Source organism: Drosophila rhopaloa, unplaced genomic scaffold (assembly GCF_018152115.1).
Source record: "Drosophila rhopaloa isolate 14029-0021.01 unplaced genomic scaffold, ASM1815211v1 contig_178, whole genome shotgun sequence".
Classification (NCBI taxonomy): domain Eukaryota; kingdom Metazoa; phylum Arthropoda; class Insecta; order Diptera; family Drosophilidae; genus Drosophila; species Drosophila rhopaloa.
This window is the reverse complement of record NW_025335059.1, coordinates 4,667,744-4,690,296: the sequence shown is the minus strand read 5'-3', so window position 1 is coordinate 4,690,296 and position 22,553 is coordinate 4,667,744. Positions and strand designations below refer to the sequence as shown.

General features: G+C 40.7%; 1 protein-coding gene across 1 annotated transcript; it reads right to left on the bottom strand.

Annotated features, from left to right (window-relative positions):
* Positions 1–68: 68 nt before the first annotated feature.
* LOC108046324 (protein crumbs) lies at positions 69–21,238 on the bottom strand. Its single transcript, XM_017125952.2, is given in 15 exon segments — positions 69–1,003; positions 1,391–1,804; positions 1,869–1,993; positions 2,131–3,894; positions 3,975–4,157; positions 4,223–4,994; positions 5,066–5,260; positions 5,376–5,481; positions 5,541–6,085; positions 6,434–6,966; positions 8,163–8,291; positions 8,438–8,465; positions 8,467–9,431; positions 10,000–10,344; positions 20,504–21,238. Coding segments are annotated over 15 exon segments (6,552 nt in total). The 5' UTR covers positions 20,721–21,238; the 3' UTR covers positions 69–772.
* Positions 21,239–22,553: the final 1,315 nt, after the last annotated feature.

Genomic DNA, 22,553 nt, shown 5'->3' with positions numbered 1-22,553 from the left:
GTTTGCCGGGGGACATAAATTAATGTTAGTATACATGTTATGCAAATGCAATGAAATAGACAGGGCAGTTGGAAAAAAGTCGAAATATTTAATATTTATTATATAGTACAGTCTCTTAAGTTTACGCTTAGAAATTCTAGAGCAAAATGTCTTTTATTTGATTTACTTAACCAATAGTTTCTTATGATCTTTCTGGTTGTCATTGCTTTTCGTTACTATTTTTTTTGTTATAAGGCCACATTTTCTGATATATATACTTTCGTATATATAGGCATATAGGATTTTAAGTTTTTTTGAATTCGGTTTTAGCTCAGCTAATTTAGTTTAAGAATGGACAAACAAATCTATTTACAAGAATACTCGTACAATACATTTGAAAGGCTTCCGTGCGGAATGTGGAGGTGGCGGGGAATCGGTGTCAGAGCTCAACTTTGTTCGCAGCTTTAGGATTTACATATACGAGAAATCGAATACTGAATCTAAACTATCGGAACGTAACTACATAACGACTATAGGGGGTACGTCTGTCATCTAAACTACTAGAATAAATAGACAACGGCATTATTAACTAACTAAAGCGTAGGCAGGGGATCGGGGGCGAGTCGAGGTGGAAGCCTGGCTGCTGCTGCTGTTGCTTTGAGCACCTTAAGATGTAAACCGTAATTAGGGGCGAACTTAGAACAAGACATTGCGTTTCTCCTAGGGCTAGGTGTATATGGGCGGATTTAAAAATATCTTTTGTTTGCTTTGCTAATCGTCCTCATGCTCAAAACTAAATAAGTCGCTCCTCAGGCGGTGGCTTCAGCACGTTGTCCATTTCCAGCCTCGGATTGCAGTACTCTTGGGCGCTGGGGCTATAGGTGCCCCTGGTGGCTCGCTTGTTCCTGGCCATCACCAGGAAGGTGCCCAACAGAGCTCCCGCGATCAGCAGCAAAACCACCACAACGGGTATGACAATGATGGCAATGTCCGTCGTCGAAGGCCCATCCTCCTTGGCTGTTATCTACAAATTAAAACGGAATTTTTAGATTTTAGATCAGTTGTAATGGCAAATTTTAATAATTGTAATTTATGTCTGTCCGGTTATTTGCAAGTTATAGACATTGTTTTGCTTAAAAATGCAAATGAAAAATGTATTAACATTTTCGAGAACAAAACATTTCACTCTTTAAAATTTTTTAAATGTTACTAATTAACTCACTCATTTTGAATTTTAAATTCATATTAGCCACAATGGTTTATATTTAACAAACAATTGATAATCAATTTAAGGTTGATGGCATTAACTGGTAAGTACTAATTGTTTCAAAAATCTATGAATGGAAAACCCGACCAAATTCCTGACCAAACATTTTATCACATGATTTTTAAATTGTGATTTCCAACTTACCGGTGCTGTGCAGTTCTTGCCCGTGAATCCCTCCAGGCACTCGCAGATGTAGTCTGGCTTGGCCCCGCAGGACTCCACGCAGCGACCGCCATTGGAGCAGATGTCCGAAGCGTTGCAGGGATCCGTGAAGTTGCAGTAGGCGCCGCAATAGGGTTTCTGGCAGATGCACTGGAAGGAGCCGCGCTTGTTGAAGCACCTGCCCAATCCGCCGCAGTACTCGCCCTCCACACTGCACTCGTCGATGTCGGTCTCGCAACGGATGCCCTCATATCCGGTGCCCTGGCAGTCGCACTCGTACTTGCCCACAAGATCCCTGCACCGTCCTTCGTTCTGGCAGGGATTTGACACGCATTCGTTGATGTCCTGCTCGCACAGGCGACCCGTGTAGCCCAGGCTGCACTTGCACATGGGGGACTGAAGGAAAATGTTTTAGTAACCTAAGTGTTTAATGAGGAAATTCCTCGTTTGGGATACTTACCACGCCAGTAGTCAGGCAGAGACCACCATTGTCACAGGGCGTTAGTTCACAGAAGGGTATGTCACATAGCGGACCTTCGAAGCCGGGCACGCAGGTGCATGTGAAATTATTGCCAGTCGATGCATCTTTAAGGAGAGAAAGTAAAAGTTTAGTTAATAAAAAAACAAACTCCTTTTGCAAACGGTGCAGCTTGTGGATGAGCTCCCCGAAAATTCAGATATGTTTAGGGAGACATGACTAAGTTATGGCACATTATACTCACTGAATCCATTCTGGCAAGAGGATCCGTTCCGGCATGGCTCGTTCTCGCAGGTCATCTGCTTGAGCACGTCGCACTGGGGACCAGTATAGTCCTCCGGGCAGTCGCACAAATACGCGGCGATCAGATCCGTGCAGTTGCCACCATTGTGGCATGGCTGATCCGCACATTCGTCGATGTTTTGCTCGCAGTGCTGACCCTCAAATCCTGGCTCGCACTGGCAATAGAATGCCGCCACCTGGTTGATGCAAGTGCCGTTGTTCATGCACTCCGTGTTTAGGCACTCGTCGATATCTGTGCCGCAATCGTCGCCCTCAAATCCAGCCTGGCAGGTGCAGGCATACTCATCCGATGGAGCCTGGCAGAAGCCGGCGTTCTTGCAGTCCGACTGGAAGCACAGAATGCAGCCTTCCTCCGGACGCGTGGTGTTCAGTCGGAACTGGGCCTTTAGCTGTACGGAAACGTTTTCTGTACGAGGATATAGTTCCGCATTGGAGAAGTACGGCAGCAGAAGATCGCCTACCCTCGCCTCACCCACACAGCCCTTAAACTGGGAGCCCTGCTGGGCGGACAGAGTGGATCCCCGTGCCTGGCGAGATTCTGGCATGCCGCCCAAGTAAACCTGAGTACTGGACGCGATCAGGGACTGGAAGGCCGCTTGGTCAATGTCCGTGGAGAAGGCTGGCGCCGGATCCACCATCGATTCCCAGCCTTTCCAGCCGCCCTCCAGTTTGCCATTGTGTGCCCTAAGGTAAATGCGACTCCACTCTCCGTCCATGTTCTCCTTCTCGAAGCGTGCAGACTCGCCAAAATGCAGGGCGCTAAGCTTCCAGGTGATGGTCACTCGTCCTCCGTTCACGCCAATCTCAAAGAAGCCGTCCACATTGTCGATGTACAGAAGAGTTCCACCAGCACGAGTGCGAAAGGCTATATCGATCACTGGTTTGAGGGTCTGCTTGGGAGCAGCTTCACCTACAATCTCCTCGGATGGTGGCTCCTGGAAGTAGAAGAAGGCCAGGGGAGACCGTTCTTGACCAGTAAACGTGGTGTTGGTCAGACACTCGTAGCCGTCGTCCAGATTTTGGCACACGCTCTGGCCAGGACAGGTTACCAGCTGGCAGAACTCGATCTCCTGACAATCCTTGCCCTTGTAGCCGTTGGGACATTTGCAACTGTAGTCGTTCCATGTGTTCCTGCACTCTGCGTTGTGCCGGCACGGATTCTTCCGGCATAGATCGTCGGAGACCTCACCAGGCAACACCGAGGCGCGATCGATGGTCACGGCGCCCAGTGGCTTTGCATTCACCTGGACGTCCGTCACGTTCAGCGAATACATCTCCACAATCAGGTTGAGCGAGCCGTTGCTCACCTTTACGTCCTGGATGATGCCCTTGAAGTAGTCCCTGCTGTCGTCCGCCTCCTTGGGCACTGTGGTATCCTCGATGGGTAGTCCTGCCCCCGGAACAGGCACTACACCCGGTTCCGTGGTCGCTCCCAAAAGTGACTCGCGTGTGGGTGCAGGTCCGCCCAAGTAGAGCACCTGTGCGTCCAGCAGACCCGTCGTCGACAGCGTCTTGCGGAAGTACTCGGTGCCGTTGAGCTTGACCTGCACGAGCGTCTGGTTGCGCACCACCTCGATCAGGTGGTTGTAGCCATTGTCTAACTTCTGGCCACCGACGGTGTAGGCCTCCGGAGTACCGCTGAACTGCATCTTCACCAACAGCTCACCGCCGTGCAGTTTGGCCGCCACATACGAGTCGCCAATATCTGTGGGAAAATAATAATAATGTTTAATTTTTTTATATATAATATATTTGCATATTTAAGACATTTCTGCTCAAACTCACTTTTGGTGGGCGCCTTGCGCGGATCTGTGCCCAAATAGAAGACTTGACCGGTTGGCTCACGTGTTCGGATGAACATGGAAATATCCAGAATGGAGCGGATTGCGCGTCTGGCCACGTCCGTGGTCTCCACAATCACAGCCGAATGGGTGGTGTTCTCGTGTCCAAAAGTGGCCGCAGTCATATCTATAAAATTGGGGAAAGTAGCTTGTAGGGTCACCAAAAACTTCTATTAACCCAAGACTACTTACTGTGCTGACAAGTGTGTCCAAAGAAGGGCCTGGGACAGTGGCACGCGAAGGTGTGCCACAGATCCGTGCACTCGCCATTCGAATGACAGGGATTCGGTTTGCATTGTTCCGTGCGCGGACATCCGCTCTGGACATTCTCCAGCTTGGTATAAGAGACGTTCGCACTCTGTTCGTCGGGAAAGATCCATTTTCCGTTGACCATGATGTCCTGCATGCAGCCCACAAAGGCCGACGGCTGGTGAGTGAGGTGGCGCAAATAGGACTTCAGATTGGGAATGGTACCGCCGAGATAAGTTCGCGGGAACGAGGGCTGGCTGTTGTTGGCCGTTTCATAGGAGCCCACCGGGAATATGGCCTGCTCATCATTGGCTGAAAGCACTAAATGAGAAGTGTTTATGGCCACAAACACCTTGTGCCAGTTGCTGTCGTTCAGTTTGGAGCCGATGAACACGCCTTCCCACTTGTTTAGTAGTGAGGAATGCAGATTCAAGCGTCCATTGATTAGCTCTAGAATATAGCTAACAGGCTCATTCTTTTCGCCGGTGGTTCCAAATGCCAGTACTCCGTTTGGAAGAGTCGTCCTGAACTGGAGATTGATGTCGTAGCCCTCCTCGCGTTCCGTTGTCACCGAAATCAAGCTGGTTGCCACCATGGACAAGGTTGTGGTCTTCTCGCATTTATCGCCTTGGAATCCGTTCTCACAGGTGCAGTTATAGAGATGGTTTATCTCATTGACCAAGTACGGCAGACAGGCGCCGCCATTTAAACAAGGCTGGATTAGGAAGAACAAAAATATAAATTTAATTTAATCAAGATCACTGACTTCTCGTGTTAAACACTTACATTTTCGTCACAACCCTTAAGAAGCACGGAACAGTTTTTGCCTCCATAGTTCGCATCACAGTCGCAATCGTAGTCGTCGATCTGGTCATAACAAGTGCCTCTCTGACAGGGATTATATCGATCGCATTCATCTATGTTGATCTCGCAGTGGGTGCCCTCGAAGCCTGGTTCGCATTCGCAGGTGTAGGTGCCAATCTGAAAAGGTAAAGAAGCTTATGTTAAATCTCACACAAAATCTGTGGAAACGGTTTTCTGAAGTTTTAGTTTATTTCTTCGACACACAATTTTATTTATTTATAATTTCACTTACCCCATCGTTGCATGTTCCATGCTTGCTGCAGGGATTGCTCTCGCACTCGTTTATGTTGGTCTCACAGTTTTTGCCAATGATGCCCTGTACACAGACGCACTCGTATCTGAAAAGTAGATTGGATTAGTTTGGGATTCGAGTTGAAATAAACACCAGATGACATACCCGCTGGCATTCTCGAAGCTGAAGGGCTGACTGAACACTTTGGGCAGATCGGTGACCCGGCTCAGTTGGTAGAGCGTCGTGTTGGACCGTTCTAGACAATTGCCGTTGTACTGGCAGGGATTGCTCTCGCACTCATTGATGTCCTGCTCGCAGTTCTTGCCCTTGTAGCCCGTATGACACTCGCAGGTGTAGTCCTTCACCTTATCCAAGCACTTGGCCCCATTCGTGCACGGATTCGAGATGCACTCGTCGATGTTCAGCTCACAGTTCTCGCCCTCGTAGCCGGTGCCACTGCAATCACAGCGGAAGCCACCCAATTGATCGATACACTGGCCTCCATTGAGGCAGGGATCTCCCACGCAGTCGTCAATGTCGATGTCACAGATGCGTCCCGTCATTCCCGGGATGCAGTCGCAGGTGAAGTTGTTGATCCCGTCGTTGCAGGTGGATCCATTTGAGCAGGGATTACTAATGCATTCGTCGATGTCCACTTCGCAATTCTCGCCGTGATATCCTGGCTGGCAAACGCATTCGTAGGCATTGATCTAGATGAAAGTAATCAGGTAAGTAGGTTAAAATGGTTTGTTAAGAAGAACTAATAGATTTAATTTAATAAAACTTAAAGATTTCATAATACTTCCCAACAAATGGGAGGGATGGTTTCAAAACTAGCCTACGTCTAATGACATTTAACCATAGATATATAGAACAATATAAGATCAACAATTAGGGAAGAATTTGATACGCTAGCCCAACGAGTACTGTCACTCACTTGTCTCAATATCCGATGCTTTCCGAATTTAAAGAAAAACAACTAATTACACTTTAGTAACAGACAAATGTTCAGTCACCAGAGGCAGAACCGGATCCAAATCCGACTGCCAGCTACCTACCTTGTTGTTGCACTTGGCTCCATTGAGGCAGGGAAAACTGAGGCACTCGTCCACATCGGAATCGCAGTGGATGCCAGTGAATCCAGGCGTGCAGTAGCACTTGTACGATCCCTTCTCGTTCTTGCAGATGCCATTCCCGCAGATCTTCGGATGCACGGTGCACTCGTCCACGTCGTTGCCACAAGTCCGTCCCGTCCATCCCCGCGTGCACTTGCATTCGTAGTCTCCGTTTGGAAGGTCCACACATTCGCCTCCATTCTGGCAGGGTTGGGTGGCGCACTGGTTGCACACCTTGTTCTCCGGACAGAGGCACTGGTTCTGGACACAAACCATCGGCTCCTGGCAGTTGAGCGGTGAGCAGTTCTCGGCCTTCTCGCAACGGTCCCCAGAAAAGCCCAGGGCACAGTAGCAATGGGTTCCGTTCATGGAGCAGGTGCCTCCATTCAGACACTTGCCATTGGTGGCGTTACAGTTGATGGGAGTCAGGGCCAAAGCAGCCGCACCATCGCCCGTGCTCGTTTGACAGTTGTAACCTGGAAATATTGCTGAAGATTAGTATGTAATCGAACCTTGGCTTATTAACAGTGCTTTTTTTTTGATTAAGCAAATCTAATTTATTCATGTTTAGTTCTTTTCAAGTGTTTACCAAATATCAATTGTTTGACTATATATACTTTGCTACGTATTTACAGTTAGTTTATCTGGGGTTGCACTAAAAGTTTAAAAGATATATTAGATTTAGACTAGAGTCTGGAGAGAATCCTACAATCTATGATTAAATAAATATAAATATGAAAAATCTTGTTTCTCATGTGTTATCCTTAAGTTGCAAATATAGATAGTGGTACAGTTTACCACCTTTCTAATATGGTATGAACGTTATCTTTGAGCTTCTTTGTTGTTTATAATTATTTCATATTATCATGTATTTTTGTTTTCATGATTCTGGATACATACAATTAAGATAGCTGCAGAACAAATAATAAAGAAGTTCTATAACTTTAAATAAAATTTCTTCAGCTGGATTCCGGAAGGACTCTAGTCGAAATCAATATAAACTAAAATCCAACAATAACAAGGGCCATTATCCGCATGCAAATTAAACTCATTTTAAGTGGACCATCATCGACATGCACACTTTTAGGACAACCCCGGACATATGTATGCCAAACCTGTGTATCCACTAGCACAAATACAGGTATAATTGCCACTATAGCCCAGGCAGGTGCCACCGTTCAAGCAGTTTTCTTGGGGACATGCATTCAAGGAGGCCGAGCGTTGGTTCGCCGATTGCAGTGGCTGTTGTTGTGGTTTTTTGCTAGCTGTGGTTGTTGCCACCGTTGTTCTGGCTGTTGTTATTGGTGGTATCTTGGTTGTTGTTAGGGTTTTTGGACTAGCTGGGATTGGGATGGCTGTGGTTCTTGTCGTTGTTGTTGTCTCTTGTTCTGGTGTCGGTGTGGTTGTTGTTGGCAGGCAGTGACCAATGGGGCCTACGATTATTACCCATCGAACGCCACGTGGTTTTGTACAATATAAGATTAAGGTATTAAGTTATAGCGATTAAATCTGGCAGTATATACAGTTAGTGTAGGTGATTGTGGGGGATTATCGAATAAGCAGATGTCTACGTATAATGTGTGTCCGGGCTTAAAATAATATTATTTTGAACCCCATGAACATAGCTTAGAAAACCCTTTTAGCAAGCTACTCCGTCACCCTGCCGACGTACTCAGTTTTAGTTCACAACGCTTGCGTTTGAGCCACTCGGGCGATATGTAGCGTTTCTTCTTTTCGCTGGGACACAGTGTGGAGTCAAGAATGTCCAGTTCGAGCGGAGTCAGCGGCCCCAAGTCGGAAGCTTGTGTTTCATATTTTGTTAAATATTAAGTAGAGAAAACCAATGACCGTTAAGCCCAAAATAAGCGAATAGAAAATCAATTGTAAAAGTCATGCAATGCCCAATGATCCCCTTAACCGAAATAAAGAATGAAACGTGGAACTCACCCGAAGAGCCTGGCTTACACACGCACTTTGCCGCCCACGCACTCCGAATCGATGGGACACTGCTGGACGCAGCTGGGAGCGATTTGGCACAGTTCACCAGTGTACTCTGGCGGACAGAGGCACTGGAACCCGATGGCTTTGTCCAAGCAGGTGCCACCGTTCAAACACTGCTGCGTTTGGCAGGTCATGGGCCGATCGCATATCTCACCGCCCCAACCGTCCAGACACTGGCAGGTGTACCATCCGTAGGTATCGAAGCATCTTCCGCCATTCAGGCACGGATTCTTGTCGCACTCATCCACGTTGGACTGGCAAAAGGCGCCCGAGTATCCGGTTCCGCTGCAATCGCAGCTGAATCCATTGATCCGATCGATGCAGCTCCCGTTGTTCTGGCAGGGCTGAGAGGCACACTCATCCGTGTCCACCTCGCACCTGGCACCCGCATATCCTTTGGGACACTCGCACGCAATCGCACCACTTCCTCCGAGCACGACGCACGCCCCATTGTTCAGGCAGGGATTCGTCTGGCAGAGGGGATGGATGTTCACCTCCGTCTCGCAGTGCTTGCCACTGTGGTTGGGATCACAGAAGCACTGGTAGTCGCCGCGGGAGTTCTCCAGGCAGGATCCACCATTCTCACAGGGATTCTTGGCGCACGGGGAACCATTGTCCTTCTGGCAATTCTTACCCGAGTAGCGGGTCGTGCACCGACACTCGTATCCCTCGGGACTGGACGAGCAGGTTCCATGGCCCATGCATGGGTCAGTGAGACAGAAATTGTCCGGCACCCGGGTGAAGAGATCGTGATCGCTGCAGGGACCCGGAGTCAGTGGGCACACTCCAAAGACCACATTCTGGACGGTGGAGTTGTTCACAAACTGCAAACCTGGTCCATCCAGGAGACAGCCGGAAAAAGAGTTTCCTAGTATCAAGATGGCATCCTTGTAGCCAATGTCCTGGTTTGTCAGAAACTGGCTGTTGTAAGTGGAGTTGGCTGAGGAAAACAAATAAATTAAAATCTTTAGAGTTTCTTTTAATTTGAGATGTATTTCTCTCCAATTTCTTTCGTGCTTTTAGCTCTTAATTCATTTTTAATTTCTTCTTTTGCGACTGTCTTTTTAATTCCCGCTAGATATATACTGATAAGACACCTAAATCCCATTCATAAAATCTTTGTCATTTGATTGTGCAATTTCTTTTATTTCCATCTTTAACTTAATTCTTTATCTTCTGGTACCCATTTAATTCACTTAAATTACTATTTTATTTTGACCATTTATAATTAAAACGGTTCCTCTTTTTCTGGCCCCTTTCCTCAATGTGCTAGCTCTTCGCACTTATGCTTTACAATTGTTTAATTGATTTTTCCAATTAGTTCATCATTACCCACTCCCCCGTCGCATTCAGCGGACACAATTGCATTACTTAACCCTCGTGACGTGATTCACTCCTATGTTCTTTGCCACATGGCACGTTTGTAACTGTTTGCCCCGACTGAGTGGGCTATGGAGCTCATTCCGCTAGAAATCCAATTTGGGACAGTAAGGGGGATGATCACTCACCAAATATGCTTGCCGCACGATCCACATGCAGGTAGAGATTTCCATACTCGTACTTGAACTGCAGCGTATGCCAGCGGTTGTCCAGCAGTTGGTAGGGTAACTTGACGTCCAGGCGATTGTTGGGCCCATGGACTGCAGGTCCCGCCAGTGATATTTGCAGAAAGTCGTTGAGCACTGAGATTACGATGGAGTTCTTGTTGTACTGCTGGGCGAGGATCTCGCCGCCGCGGCACGAACGGAAACTAATCGCCGAGTGGTCCCAAATGGGCATCGGCGTGGTCAGGCGGAGGTAAGTGGAGCCATTAAAGTATGCCTCCCTCGTTGGCACCGCCACTGAGGCGACATCTGCAAGAGAAGATCAAGATTGTCAGGGTTAGTGAGATTAAGACTTGCACTTAAAAAAAAGGTTTTCTAAAAACTTAAGTGATATTAAAACTAATAATAATTACAAAAAGTATTTTAGTAGCTTTTTCTAGAGCAATATAGAAATCAAATATAATTGTCTTCACAAAATTCATTACAATAACAGCGAGTTTCCTATATGCACCAACTCCTTGTTTACCCAACCCAACTTCTAAAACAAACCTTTAAACTTGTTAATTTAAACTAAGTTGAAACTTGAAGTAATTCAGTGTAATTTTTCGCTGAATGCAACAGACTGATAGGTGAAATGAATTAAATAAAAGCATGACAAGGCCAGGTCGGTTCGGGCCAAGTCGGGCGCTCATTTAACTAATCGCATTTCATTCGCATTTGGCCAACGCATTTGTAACCGTAGACTTCCTCGTTTCGCGTATTTGGCACACGGCAAATGGCCAATTGGTTTACTTTGGCTTACATTTTCCCAGTGCTGTTTAGTTCAGCATTTTCGCCGCGTCTTTGTCCATTACTCTCCGGCTAAGAAAGTGTTTTGTCTTTCAAGTAGCATTGACCAAATTAGACGAGTTGCCATGGCCTGGCACATGCCACTTAAATGGTAATCAGTTAAAAACCCCCTCTTTTCAACTTTCATTTGCGCTGATCACCAAAGCGCAGAATCAATTCCCGCAACAGTGGCAGAAAAAAGCAGCAAAAGTATAAAAAATCAGCAGCCGCAGACCAGAAGACTCCATAACTGACTCCAAGTTTTTTTAAATTTTCAAAACAAAAACGAAAATAAAGCAAAGCGAAATTAACAAGCTGAAAGCACAAAGCGTTAAGACTTGCAAAAACAACCAACTATGAATGTACCATATGCACATAAAAATAAACAGACTTGCATGTTCATAAGCTGGTTTTCATCAATAGTCTACAGATCACACGAAAAGACCAAACAAAAATCTTAAAACGGAAAGAAAGCGGCACAGGAAAAGTTATTAATGAAAGGAAATCGGAACAAAAACCAGGGAAACCTTTCGTATTTTACAAAATTCCTATTTATATACAGTATTGCTATTAATTAGGAGTCAGGAAGCACACTTTGAATTTTATCATATATTTAACTTGATTAAAGTACTTATGTATGTATAAGGCTTACAGCGAATTTTAGTGGAAGCGTGTTTAATTTTAAGAACAACGTTTTTTTTTAAATTCTAAACAATTGTTGATAAGTTTTGGTTATAAAAAGCAAGGAAACTAATTAGCTTTTCTTCACAATAATATTCGCTTCTAATGGTATATTTTTAGCACTTAAAATGCATTTTTTTATAAATTGAATTGGCCTTTTGTATTATTGGTAATCCCCATTTACCAAACTGTTAACATATTTTCGTCGTTCAAAAACTCTATTGTTATTTCAATGGCACCGTCCAAGTTAAGGTTTATTACCAAAAACAAAATGTGTGTTGCGGCTTTTCGCGTCAATAAAGCTGTACTTATTTTTGCACTTCCCCATATAGAGAAGAGATCATTTTAGCACCTTCTGGCTTGGGTGAACCCGTCTGTGGTCCGCTGTGCCCTTTGGGCTGCCCTGACCCATGGCTGCCACGAGCTTAGAAAGCGCTTGGAAGACCTCGACAGAACCTGAACGATGTTAAAACAACGGACAACAAAATACAATACTTTATGAGGCCATCGATTTTGCCGCCTCTTTTTGCGCGGTCTTCCCAAACATTTTATTTCGTATTTAAAGGCGATTTGCTATTTGCATTGACAGTACGGTTTTGTTGTCATTTCTTATTTCTGTGATTATGTGTGCCAGGTGAGAAAGGGGAGTGGCCGGGGGCAGCCAAGGTGTAGTCAGTGAACAAGTAAATAAGTCGCCAGTAAAGTAGCTCATAATTATATTATACTCACGTACGAAACTATGCAGAAAACTATTCAAAAGTTAAACAGCAAAAATGCTATACAAAATTAGCCACGTACTCGGTGAAAAAATTAAATTTTCTCAGGAAAGATGAAAATACATATGTGTATTTCTTAATATTGCCAGATAATAAATACATTTTTATGACAAACATTTTTAGAATTTTTGTACTGACATTCTTTTTCTTTGACTATAGAGAGCCTGAATTATAAATTTATTTTATAGCTTAGCATTGACTTGTTAGCTTAGCCGTAAACAAACGGAACGGAAATTTCATAATCATATCCACCGGCAAAAAGTATATTTCTCTCTTTTATATTCTTTTGCCGTTCGTTCGTGTGGTGATTATTATTTTTATTTTTATTTCAGTCATGAATGACTCGACTACGGCTTCGAACTGGAACTGCAAAACTCTGGTTTTATTCTGCTCCAGAGAGCGGACGAATTCTTTTTAGCGGTGCCATAAAAGAAACAGTTTAATAGTTTCATTCGTCTTTTGTCAAAAGTGAGCGTTAGTGTTCTGCTAAAAATGCTTTTTAAGCTTTTAATGATGTCTCGCTTGGAGTTTTTCGGGGACAAAGATTGTTTTTTGCCGGCTCTTAAGCAGGGGCGCGGTCAATGGGTAAGACCTAAGAAATTTAAATGTGTTTAAAGCAGTATTGTGACAGCTTAGAGTTTCTAAACTATTTTTGGAAATCGCTGTTTCTATTGAACTTTTCTTGACATAAAATATTTAAATAAACTTGAATGAATTACTGTTACAGCTTAAAGACTAATCTATGTATTTGTATACTTTTTTGATTAAATGCAATTAAAATTTTTAATACTTTCTTATTACTCGAAAAAAGAAAAAAACTTTTGAAAAGATCGGATTGTTAAGGCTAAGAGTATTTTAGTGAAGCATGAAACATTTTGTTTGCAAATTTTCGTTTACTAAATAACGCTGATTAAATTAACTAATTGATTTTAGTTTCCGTCATTGTTTTCTTTTATGTTTTGCTAACTGAAATAGAAAGATAATTACCTTTTTTTGAGTTTCCTGAAAAATGTTAAGCCCCTATACTTTAGCAAATCTTCCAATTTAAAAGAGAAAACGCTCGAGATCTCTATACCAGCCGAGATAATCACTCATTTTCAATTCCCCATTTTAGATTTTCCATGTTATTTACCACTGGTAAGAAAAAAGTGATTTATGCAAAAAAAAAAGGAGTGTGTGAATTACACGCAAATGCTTTAAAAGAGGAAACAGTAAGTGCAACTTTACTACTGCAAATTCCTGTCCCGCCCACACTCACACATCAAGTTGGCCAAATGGAGAGGCTCTCTCCGGCAGACCCAGTTAACAAAAACATTCAACTCGTTGCAACACTCGCCTGCAGCGTAAAACACAACATAAGTAGATGTATGTAAATTAGCTCAGCTCGCTTTGTTTTGGTTTTGGTGTTGCCTCTGGCTTTGCCTGTGCATTTTGCACTGCATTCTGTTTGGTATGACTAATCAGAGTCAGCATATGCAAAACAACACCAGGTACAATGCAATACCAACGTGGAGTGTCTACGCACATCTGCGGTCAGAATATTAGCAGCGATATTTAAAGATGCATGTGACACAAGAAAATAATATATACTTTAATATTATTTGAATTTATTTCTATAATACCACAAAGAAATTAATTAATTAATTAAGGATGGCAAATTTTAAAATATTCTAAATATATTTGGTTGGTGTTTTATTTGTTAATTGGTATTTTTAAAACCCCATGTACTTTTTCCTCTTTTTAATGAAGTGAGTTCTCGATATAGAAATTATGTGTATTAACGTGTTACTCTTTTACTGGCAGCTGAATACACAGTAAACGTTTACATCGTTGTTTAGAAACTAAAACTAAATGAAGAAGCCTTTTCTTGGCAGTTTTTTTATTTTTATTTCTATATAGTTCTTCAAAGGACCGTACTCATCCTAAACTTTCGCAGAACTTTGATGGTTTACTGCAATTTAAATTTTATGTTCCACCTCTTACCCTTTCCACTAATGTCCAACCCTTTTCCCAAGTCGTGGGTCCAATGTTTGGCCACAACAAAAAAGGTTGCAGGTTGCTAACTGGGCTAACTCGAATGGTTGCCGGGGATTGTTTTATATCCCACACAAAACAAAAATTTAAATAAAATATTCATTAAACAACATTAATTTATAATGATATAAATAAACGCAGTGTGAATAACACAGCAAATTAGGATCCATTTAAGATTTTAAACAATTTAGCTTGTAATGTCCGACTTTTTTTTCTGTGCAACTATTCTTTTTTTGTTTATGCGAGCAAGACTCTGCATTTGGTCATACTTCAATTGTTTTAACTCAGTTTAAAGTGTGTATGTTTGTGTTGCCTCACTTGCCAACCCACTCAAAAGCAATGTTTTTCTTTCGTGCTGTTGCTTTAATTTTTGCTCTAAATAATTTTTATATTTTTCCTTGCTTTTGTGTAACAAAACGCCCACGAAAATTTTATTTTTCAGTCTATTTTTTTTATTTTCTTTTCGCTTATCGGATGTTTAAAAGTTGCATAAATTATTTTTGACCGATTTTACTTTTTTCCGTTTCTGAATTTAATTTGTTGGCTGACAACAATAACAATATTTTTGTTGTCTAATGAAATTCGAAATTTTTTAATTGCACTTTAATTGTTGCGTTTTCGTTTTCAGTTTTCGGTCTCAGTCAGTTTTTCTATATTAATGGAAAAGTGAAAACGTGTCGCGATTAAAATTTAATTATAGCTTGTTGATAATACGATTATCAAAGACCCTTAATTGCAGATGATGTTCAATGAGAGAGGTGGAGATATATGGTATATGGGTAAACGATCATATAGGAGACCTTGAAGCAAGAGGAAATTTTCTATTTCCGAAGTTGGAACCAATTTACAGAAATAATTACTTAAGTTAAAAAAGGTTTGAACTAATTTAAAGCAGGAAGACATATTAAATTACAGAGCACCTAATATGGCTGTTAGTTAATTGATTTCTGCTATGAATATTCATATTAAGAGACAATTATTATGTAGGAATAAAATTTAATTAAGTAAATGAAATATAAATATTTTCAAGCTTTTTTAATATTTACCATATTATAATTAAATAACTTAGTATTTATATTTATTCAGCACCGCCATCAATATAGCCAAAAATATGTCATAGAAAAAAGATAAGAATAATTTTTAATAGATTTGTTGCGTTCTCTGATGGCAATGAATTTCTTCCCAAGATTAGTTAGTTCCCATGTCCATCGCTCCATTCTAAACCCTACACACTTTCAGCTCTTTCATGTCTGACTGCACTTTAGTCCCGAAGAATACTTGGCTCTGAGCGATCATTTGTTCGAACACCTTGTTGTCGAGAAGAAAGAACCAAACGAAACTGAGATATAAATGCGTTCCCACACAAATTTCCGCTCTGGGTTCCAAGAAATGTGGTGAGGAAATATTTTTAAATATTTAAATAAAACCGCTTCCATTATAACAATATGGTAACAATACATTCAAGCGGTCAGAAGCTAATTAGTGTTCATAAATAAACGTTTCCCATGAAAGCTGCAGATTAACAGGCACAACAAAAAACCCGCACCCACTAAATATTTCGAGTGCGTCAACATACAACGGTTTTGCTTAGGTTACTCTCATGAAATTGTGCACAAAAACAAATTGGCACGAACTATACATAAGTAATGAGAAAGTTAAAAAAGCATATCAAGCTTTGATATCAACATGAGTGTGAAAACTTAGAAGATAACAACAATAGGAAGAGGTTAGAATGGGTACTTGATTTAAATTATTTAAATCATTGCTAACCGAAGGACTGCTTGCGTTTTCTCTTTCATGCTCCAGATTTTTACAAAGATATGACAGAAGTATTTATAAGTGATATTGCTATTAACATAAGTGTTAGAATAACAAGATATAATCACTACCTTTGAAACATTACCGGTATAACTATATTTTATGTAAAGCTTTACTAACCTAACTATTTTTCTCTATGTGAATATACCTTCCCGTATAAACAGTTAAAGATTATTCATTTATTTCTTGGTTCTGGGAACAGCCGAATTACTCTAAAACGAGAAGACTCCCAAAATTAATGCTTAGAATGGAGCACACTCAAAAATAGAGCCGCTTGCTCTCTCCCGCGCTCTTTTGGCGCCTTTGCTTTTTTTAAGCAGCTTCTGCGCAGGCGCGCCTGGGAACCAGTTTTGTGGTTCCAGCACTTTGTGTGTGTTGCCAACAAGGCGGCCCTTGTACATTCTGTGGGCCTGGAAAAAGGGGCAGCCAGACCCGTTCACAAACTGGCACAAAGCAATGAACTGTTGAATAAAACAAAACCGAAAACACGCCTGAGAATCTTTTCCGGTGCGTCCTCAAACATCAGCAACACCAGAACCATCAGAACGTTCAGAACCACTAGTACTGCCTTAACCACCAGATCCCACAATCTGAGCAAACACAGACTTTGGGAGAATAAACGCAGTCTGAGGGCGTTTCACAATGGAAAGGCTTTCAAAATAAGGTAAGGGCTATGAGTAATTATGAAAATTTTTATGAAACCGTATCAGGAAGTGACTTTACACTTTCAGGATGGCTTTAAGCTAGGCAGTTAATGTACAGTATGTTGAATGTTTTCTTCAGCACTTTATTAAACATACCTTCTTTTATTTTTTTTAATAGGAATAAACATATAAATTAAAATATATAGTAATTGGCGTTTTCTAGTATAAAAAAAGCTAACTCTTTTTTTTCGAATGTGCCATTTTGTTCATATATATTTTTGTTTATTTGTTGCGACCAACAACTTGTTATTTAGTATTGTCACAAGTAAATATTAAAACCACGCATTCTGACTCCAGTAATTGCATTCAGAACGCAACTGTTCCGTAATTTCCCACCTTAATTATTAGACAATTTGTGTCCGATTTCAGTGCGTTATGCCCATCGTATCGGTGTTGGTGTGACTCAATGCTAACAATGGATTGTGTTGTTGCTAGCAGTACGCTGCGTATGCAAATAGCGACAGATAAAACAGCACTACGTGATCAGCGCGATAAAGACAATCCAACAGACAGCATTGAACAACGCCCACAAATTTTGAAAATTTGTTTGCATCGAAATTTTTTGAAATAATATCAAGTAAAAGCGAAAGCGGCTGTTTCTTTTCAGTTTGATATTTTGTTTCTACCTGATTTTCTCATAGTTGCGGATTTTTCTGCAGTGGTAAATTCCCAAGGTAGCTGGCTAATCGATGCAGTCGCTGAAGACTGGCAACGTTGCAGCTAGAAACAAGAAAGAACAATATAGGTATTCGAACGAGCCGACTCGAATGCCACCCATTAATTCTCCAACATTCTATTTAAAGTTTCTTTTGTCCGTTCGATGGGTGTTTCAGTCCATTAAAGGTTTTCGGGCGAGTTAAAGGCGGAGATATGTAAAAAGAATCGTTTATGGTATCCCATCACAATATATAACCTGTATATTTGTTCTATGGCTAATACAGTTTCTGATATCCTGACGCCTCCTTCCCATGTTACATTTGTTTTTGAGAATACCACACCGCCCTCAGTCAGCTATTACTGAGTAATAAAAACCTCCTAACCTTTAGGGACTGGGGCAAATCAGTTCTTTTTTAGTTATACTCTGGCTATTTTTATAGAGCTGGCTAACGACTTGCACTAATGGGCAGCGTCAGGCAATGGTCGCGGTCGGTTGCGTAGGCCCACGGAGGCCGTGTCACGGCCGATTGCACTTTAACACTTGACCAGGCCAAAAGACCGGACACCGGAGAACGCGGGTGTGTCCCGCACACAATTTCCATTCTCGATTTCCATTTACAAGCGAGTGTATTTCCACAAAAACCCGCGGGGTCACGTGTTGTTATCGTTAACGCAATGCAGGTAGTTTTGGTTCATTTGTGTATTCCCTCCACTTTTCCTGCGTGTAGTGTACCTGCGCCGCGATTTTTCCCCAGAAAGTGATGGATTATATCTGCTTAGGGCGGAAATTCAAAGGAGAAGCAGACAGAAACCACTCTCGAAATGAAGATGACGCTGATGATCGTCGTTGTCGGTGTTTGGATTTTATGATGGAAGCTGCTATAAACCAGTTGGTGTGATGCATTTCAGGGATTTCCCAACCCAGAGATGGAAAACTTTTCTTTGTCTCTTTTCATTGGCAACCATAAAAGAAAGTCATTTCATAAATTCAACGATAAAAAGGGCACCCACAGTTTATTATTTCTTAGAAAGCCTAATATTTTTACTAACTGCTTACAAACGAACATATATATTTAATTTTAATATAATAATACTTATAATGTCATAGCAAAACAAATTGGTATTAAAATAACAGTTATGATATTAAGGTTGCATTAAAATATGTTGTAATTATATTATATATTTATTTTCTACGTTTATATATGTAAGGAAAATCCCCATGCCTTGAAATATAAATATGAGATTCCCGTGTTTTATGATGGAAGCTGTTGTATAAACCAGTTTCTCAAATGCATTTCAGGGATTTCCCTGTCACTCATATGGAAATTCCTTTTATTTACTTGTCTGTTATGGGTTTTTCATATAATTAGATGCTTCTAAAAGTGTATCCAAATATTTCTACACTTTTACCTATTAATAATTAAAGTGCGTATAATGTTTCACATTAAGGTGAAAGCATCTTGAAAAACTTGTTTCATGGTGCATTTTAGAGCCCTCCAAACATGGAATTGAAAAATTCTGTCTCTATCTGTGTTCCCCTTTTGTGTGTGTTTTCTTTATCAACATATCAACGGAATTGCGGTATTGCTGACGTTGAGCTGGCCGCGCTTTTGCAACTGTTGTACTTCACTTTCCGGCCAAAAGATAAGATTGCCAGTCACAACAGGCGGATGGTTGGCCGGTTGATATGTTGGTGCTTGGATTGTAAATAAATAAACCAAATTTTTGAGGTCGTTTTTGCACAATACGATACAAAAAGAGGGCCAACAATGCTAAGGCAGCAACACAGTTGGGACTCGGACAACATGTAACAGATAATTACACATAATGAGTCAGCAAGAGTTGTGAATCAATTATGATGATCACTATGCGATCGATTGCAAGCTACGAGCAAAGTTATGATCTTTTTAAAAACACACTGAAATCACAGGCAAGTAAGCTATTATTACCAAAAAGCATAAATCTATTAAAAAATGCGTGGATACTAATTTGTTACGTTATATATTATGTTATATTCAATTTAATGAGATTTTTAAAGTATCAAATCCATTACTAATTATTCATATTTTTAGGGTGTCCTACATGGGTATAGGCTTAACTATTATTTGATACTTAGTCAATAGTATTAAAATATATATACATATTCTAATAAAAGAATACAATTTTATCAACAATAAATTTATACGTAATCGAAGCTAATACATTTCACGTATAATGTTTATGCATTCCTTTTGCCTGTGAGATAAGAATGAACAACGCACAACCATCAAAATTAGAAATGAGTGGATAATTAACACAATCAAACTTCAGGTATACCAGCTTCATGAGTCACTTCTTGAAGGAAAACCCGTTCAACGAGTTTTTTTATGCCCGAAATCAATGGACTTTTCTTTAGACCAACATGACTTTTCCTTTGACCACATCCAAAATAAACAAATTTCCCAACACACACTTACGTGACCTGTTGCTCTTGTTTCGGAATGTGAGCTTTTGAAACATCAGCAAATCTTTAGTCTGAAGAATGCATGTTGTTCAGCAAATAACAAATTTACAGTCTTACTTCTAAAAATCGAACTACTTTTGTTGGGATTTTATTTTTTGTTTTTTGGGACAAAGAAAGAAAAGATTTCTCTAAATCGATCTTTAAATTTCTTAGAGCCAAAATACTTATTTTTAATTAGCCAAAATTGATTTTAAAAATTAAAGTTGTTATGGGAAATTTTTTTTTTATATAATATTAAAATTAGGAGAAAAATTGTTTATTTTTTTAATATTTTAGTTAAAAAAATTAAATTTTAAATAAAATATTAACTTGGAAAAATGGAATTTGAAATTAATGTTTAACGCCAGAAGTTTTACTGTTTGCAGAACAATGTAGCCTCTGAATATCCCTGGCTATTGCTCTCTCCCCATCATCTTTGTCTGTGTTTAAGGAGCAAAATGTCCTCGGCTCTCTCTTCGTTCTCTCACCTGTTGCTAAATAAATAAGTATGAAGAGCGGTATCCATTGAGGCGACGAATAAACTGAAATGGCGCGCTTGAGCAAATGCGACGTAATTTGAGCTGCGCTTTTCGTGCGGTCTCGACTTCTCGCTGTTGTTGTTGTTTCTGCTGATGCCGCTGTTGTCGTTGTAGCTGGCCGTTGTTTTTGTTGTGTCGGCGGTGACGCATTCGCGATTATAGCCATGATCGCTGATTTGTTGGCTTAAATCGTGTTTTCGTATTGGAAAGGGTTTCGTTTGGCTTGCTTTTGGCTATTTTTTTTATTCAGATGATACTCATTGAGCTTATTTTTGTTGTTAATTGCATTCTCCCTTTTCTCTCTCTCCTTTTCTTTCTGCTCCACGCACACACACACACGGACTCGGCACTTGGTTTAGAACAGGTTTTATTTAAGTTTTATTTCTTTTTTCGCTAGTTTATTATTTGCACACTTTCGCACGCGACACTTTCTAGCCTGAATTTGAATATTGAGCACAGAGATTTCGTTTGAGCCAACTAATTTGCCAATTCTTCCCAGGCCACAATTCTAGCCTACACACACACGCGCACACCGAAGAGTTGGCTTAAAAGAGAGGTGTGTTGTTGTTGCTGCCCTTTTGAACTGCAAGCAGCACACACACTCGCGCGCGCACACACATTGGCCGTAAACGGGGAAAAAAACGTTTCGAGCGGAGCGACCAAAAAACACGTCCGACACCAGCAAGATAGATTTTCGAAATCGTGGTAAGAAAATTTTTAGCGGCCCAAAGTAACATGCTGAGAGAGAGAAAAATAGAGAGAGCTCTGCTGAGAATAAATGAGCGAGGCAAAAGCAATAGGTTCTCTACATACAACTCAGTGCAACTGAGCAGTGCAGGTATACACATATAATGTGGGAGTCGTAAGAGCTACCGCTCTCGTAATGTCTCTCTCCTAAAACCGCACAGTGGAATAATTTTCATTTATTTGGGGTCAAAATCAAATACGAATAAAGATACCATTATTTCCTGAAATAAAATCAGACGATTTTTTTCAAAACAACAATAAGGTATTGAAAAATCGTATTGCTTCTACACCGGCTGCAGCTAAGCCAATTTTCAAAGAAATATATATTATTGAAAAATGTAGTTATATTCTTTGAACGTCGATATCAACAGATTCTTCCAATAGGGGAACATTTTTAAAAATCGTTTCCAAAAAGTTGTAATTTAAATCAAATGAATGATCGGTTATTTAAGCAAACATTTTGTATGGTAATTTATTTATATTTTCTAAAAGATAATTTTAGTCTACCATTGTGCTTTAAACGATCTAGTTTAGTGGGGACCTAAGCCTGTCAGTTTATATTCATTAAGTGGTGACACAAACAGAGGTGAATTTTGAAGTGTAAACATTGAAGCATGGGCAATATATTTAGAAAATATTTTCAAAACAAAAAAGGAAGCAAACTTCTGCAAGCCGAAATTTATATACCCTTGCAGTTACAAACAATAAAGCCATGTTGATTTTCCGCTTCATTTTGCTATTGGTTCTATGGCCGCGATACATACTATTGTTGTCCGATTTTGACAAAACTAAGAACGTAACTCTGATAGTAAATAATTACAATATCTCAAAAAAATATTTTGATAAATAAGAAACACAGCAAAATAATTTTTTTTTCATATTTTGTTTTTTCTATGGGAGCTATATGATATAGCTGGCCGATTTTAATTTAACAAAAAACCGTAATTCCGTAATATTTTAATATACCACAGAACAAATTAAAATTAAAAAAAAAACAAAGATATAATTTTCTAATTTTTTTTCCAATTGTTCCTATGGCAGCTATATGATATAGTCGGCCGATCCGGCTCGTTCCTACTTATATACTACCTGCAATAGAAAGACAACTTTTGGGAAAGTTTCAAGCAGATAGCTTTAAAACTGAGGGACTAGTTTGCGTAGAAACGAACGGACGGACAGACGGACAGACATACGGACATGGCTAGATCGACCCTCCTGGTGATGCTGATCAAGAATATATGTACTTTATAGG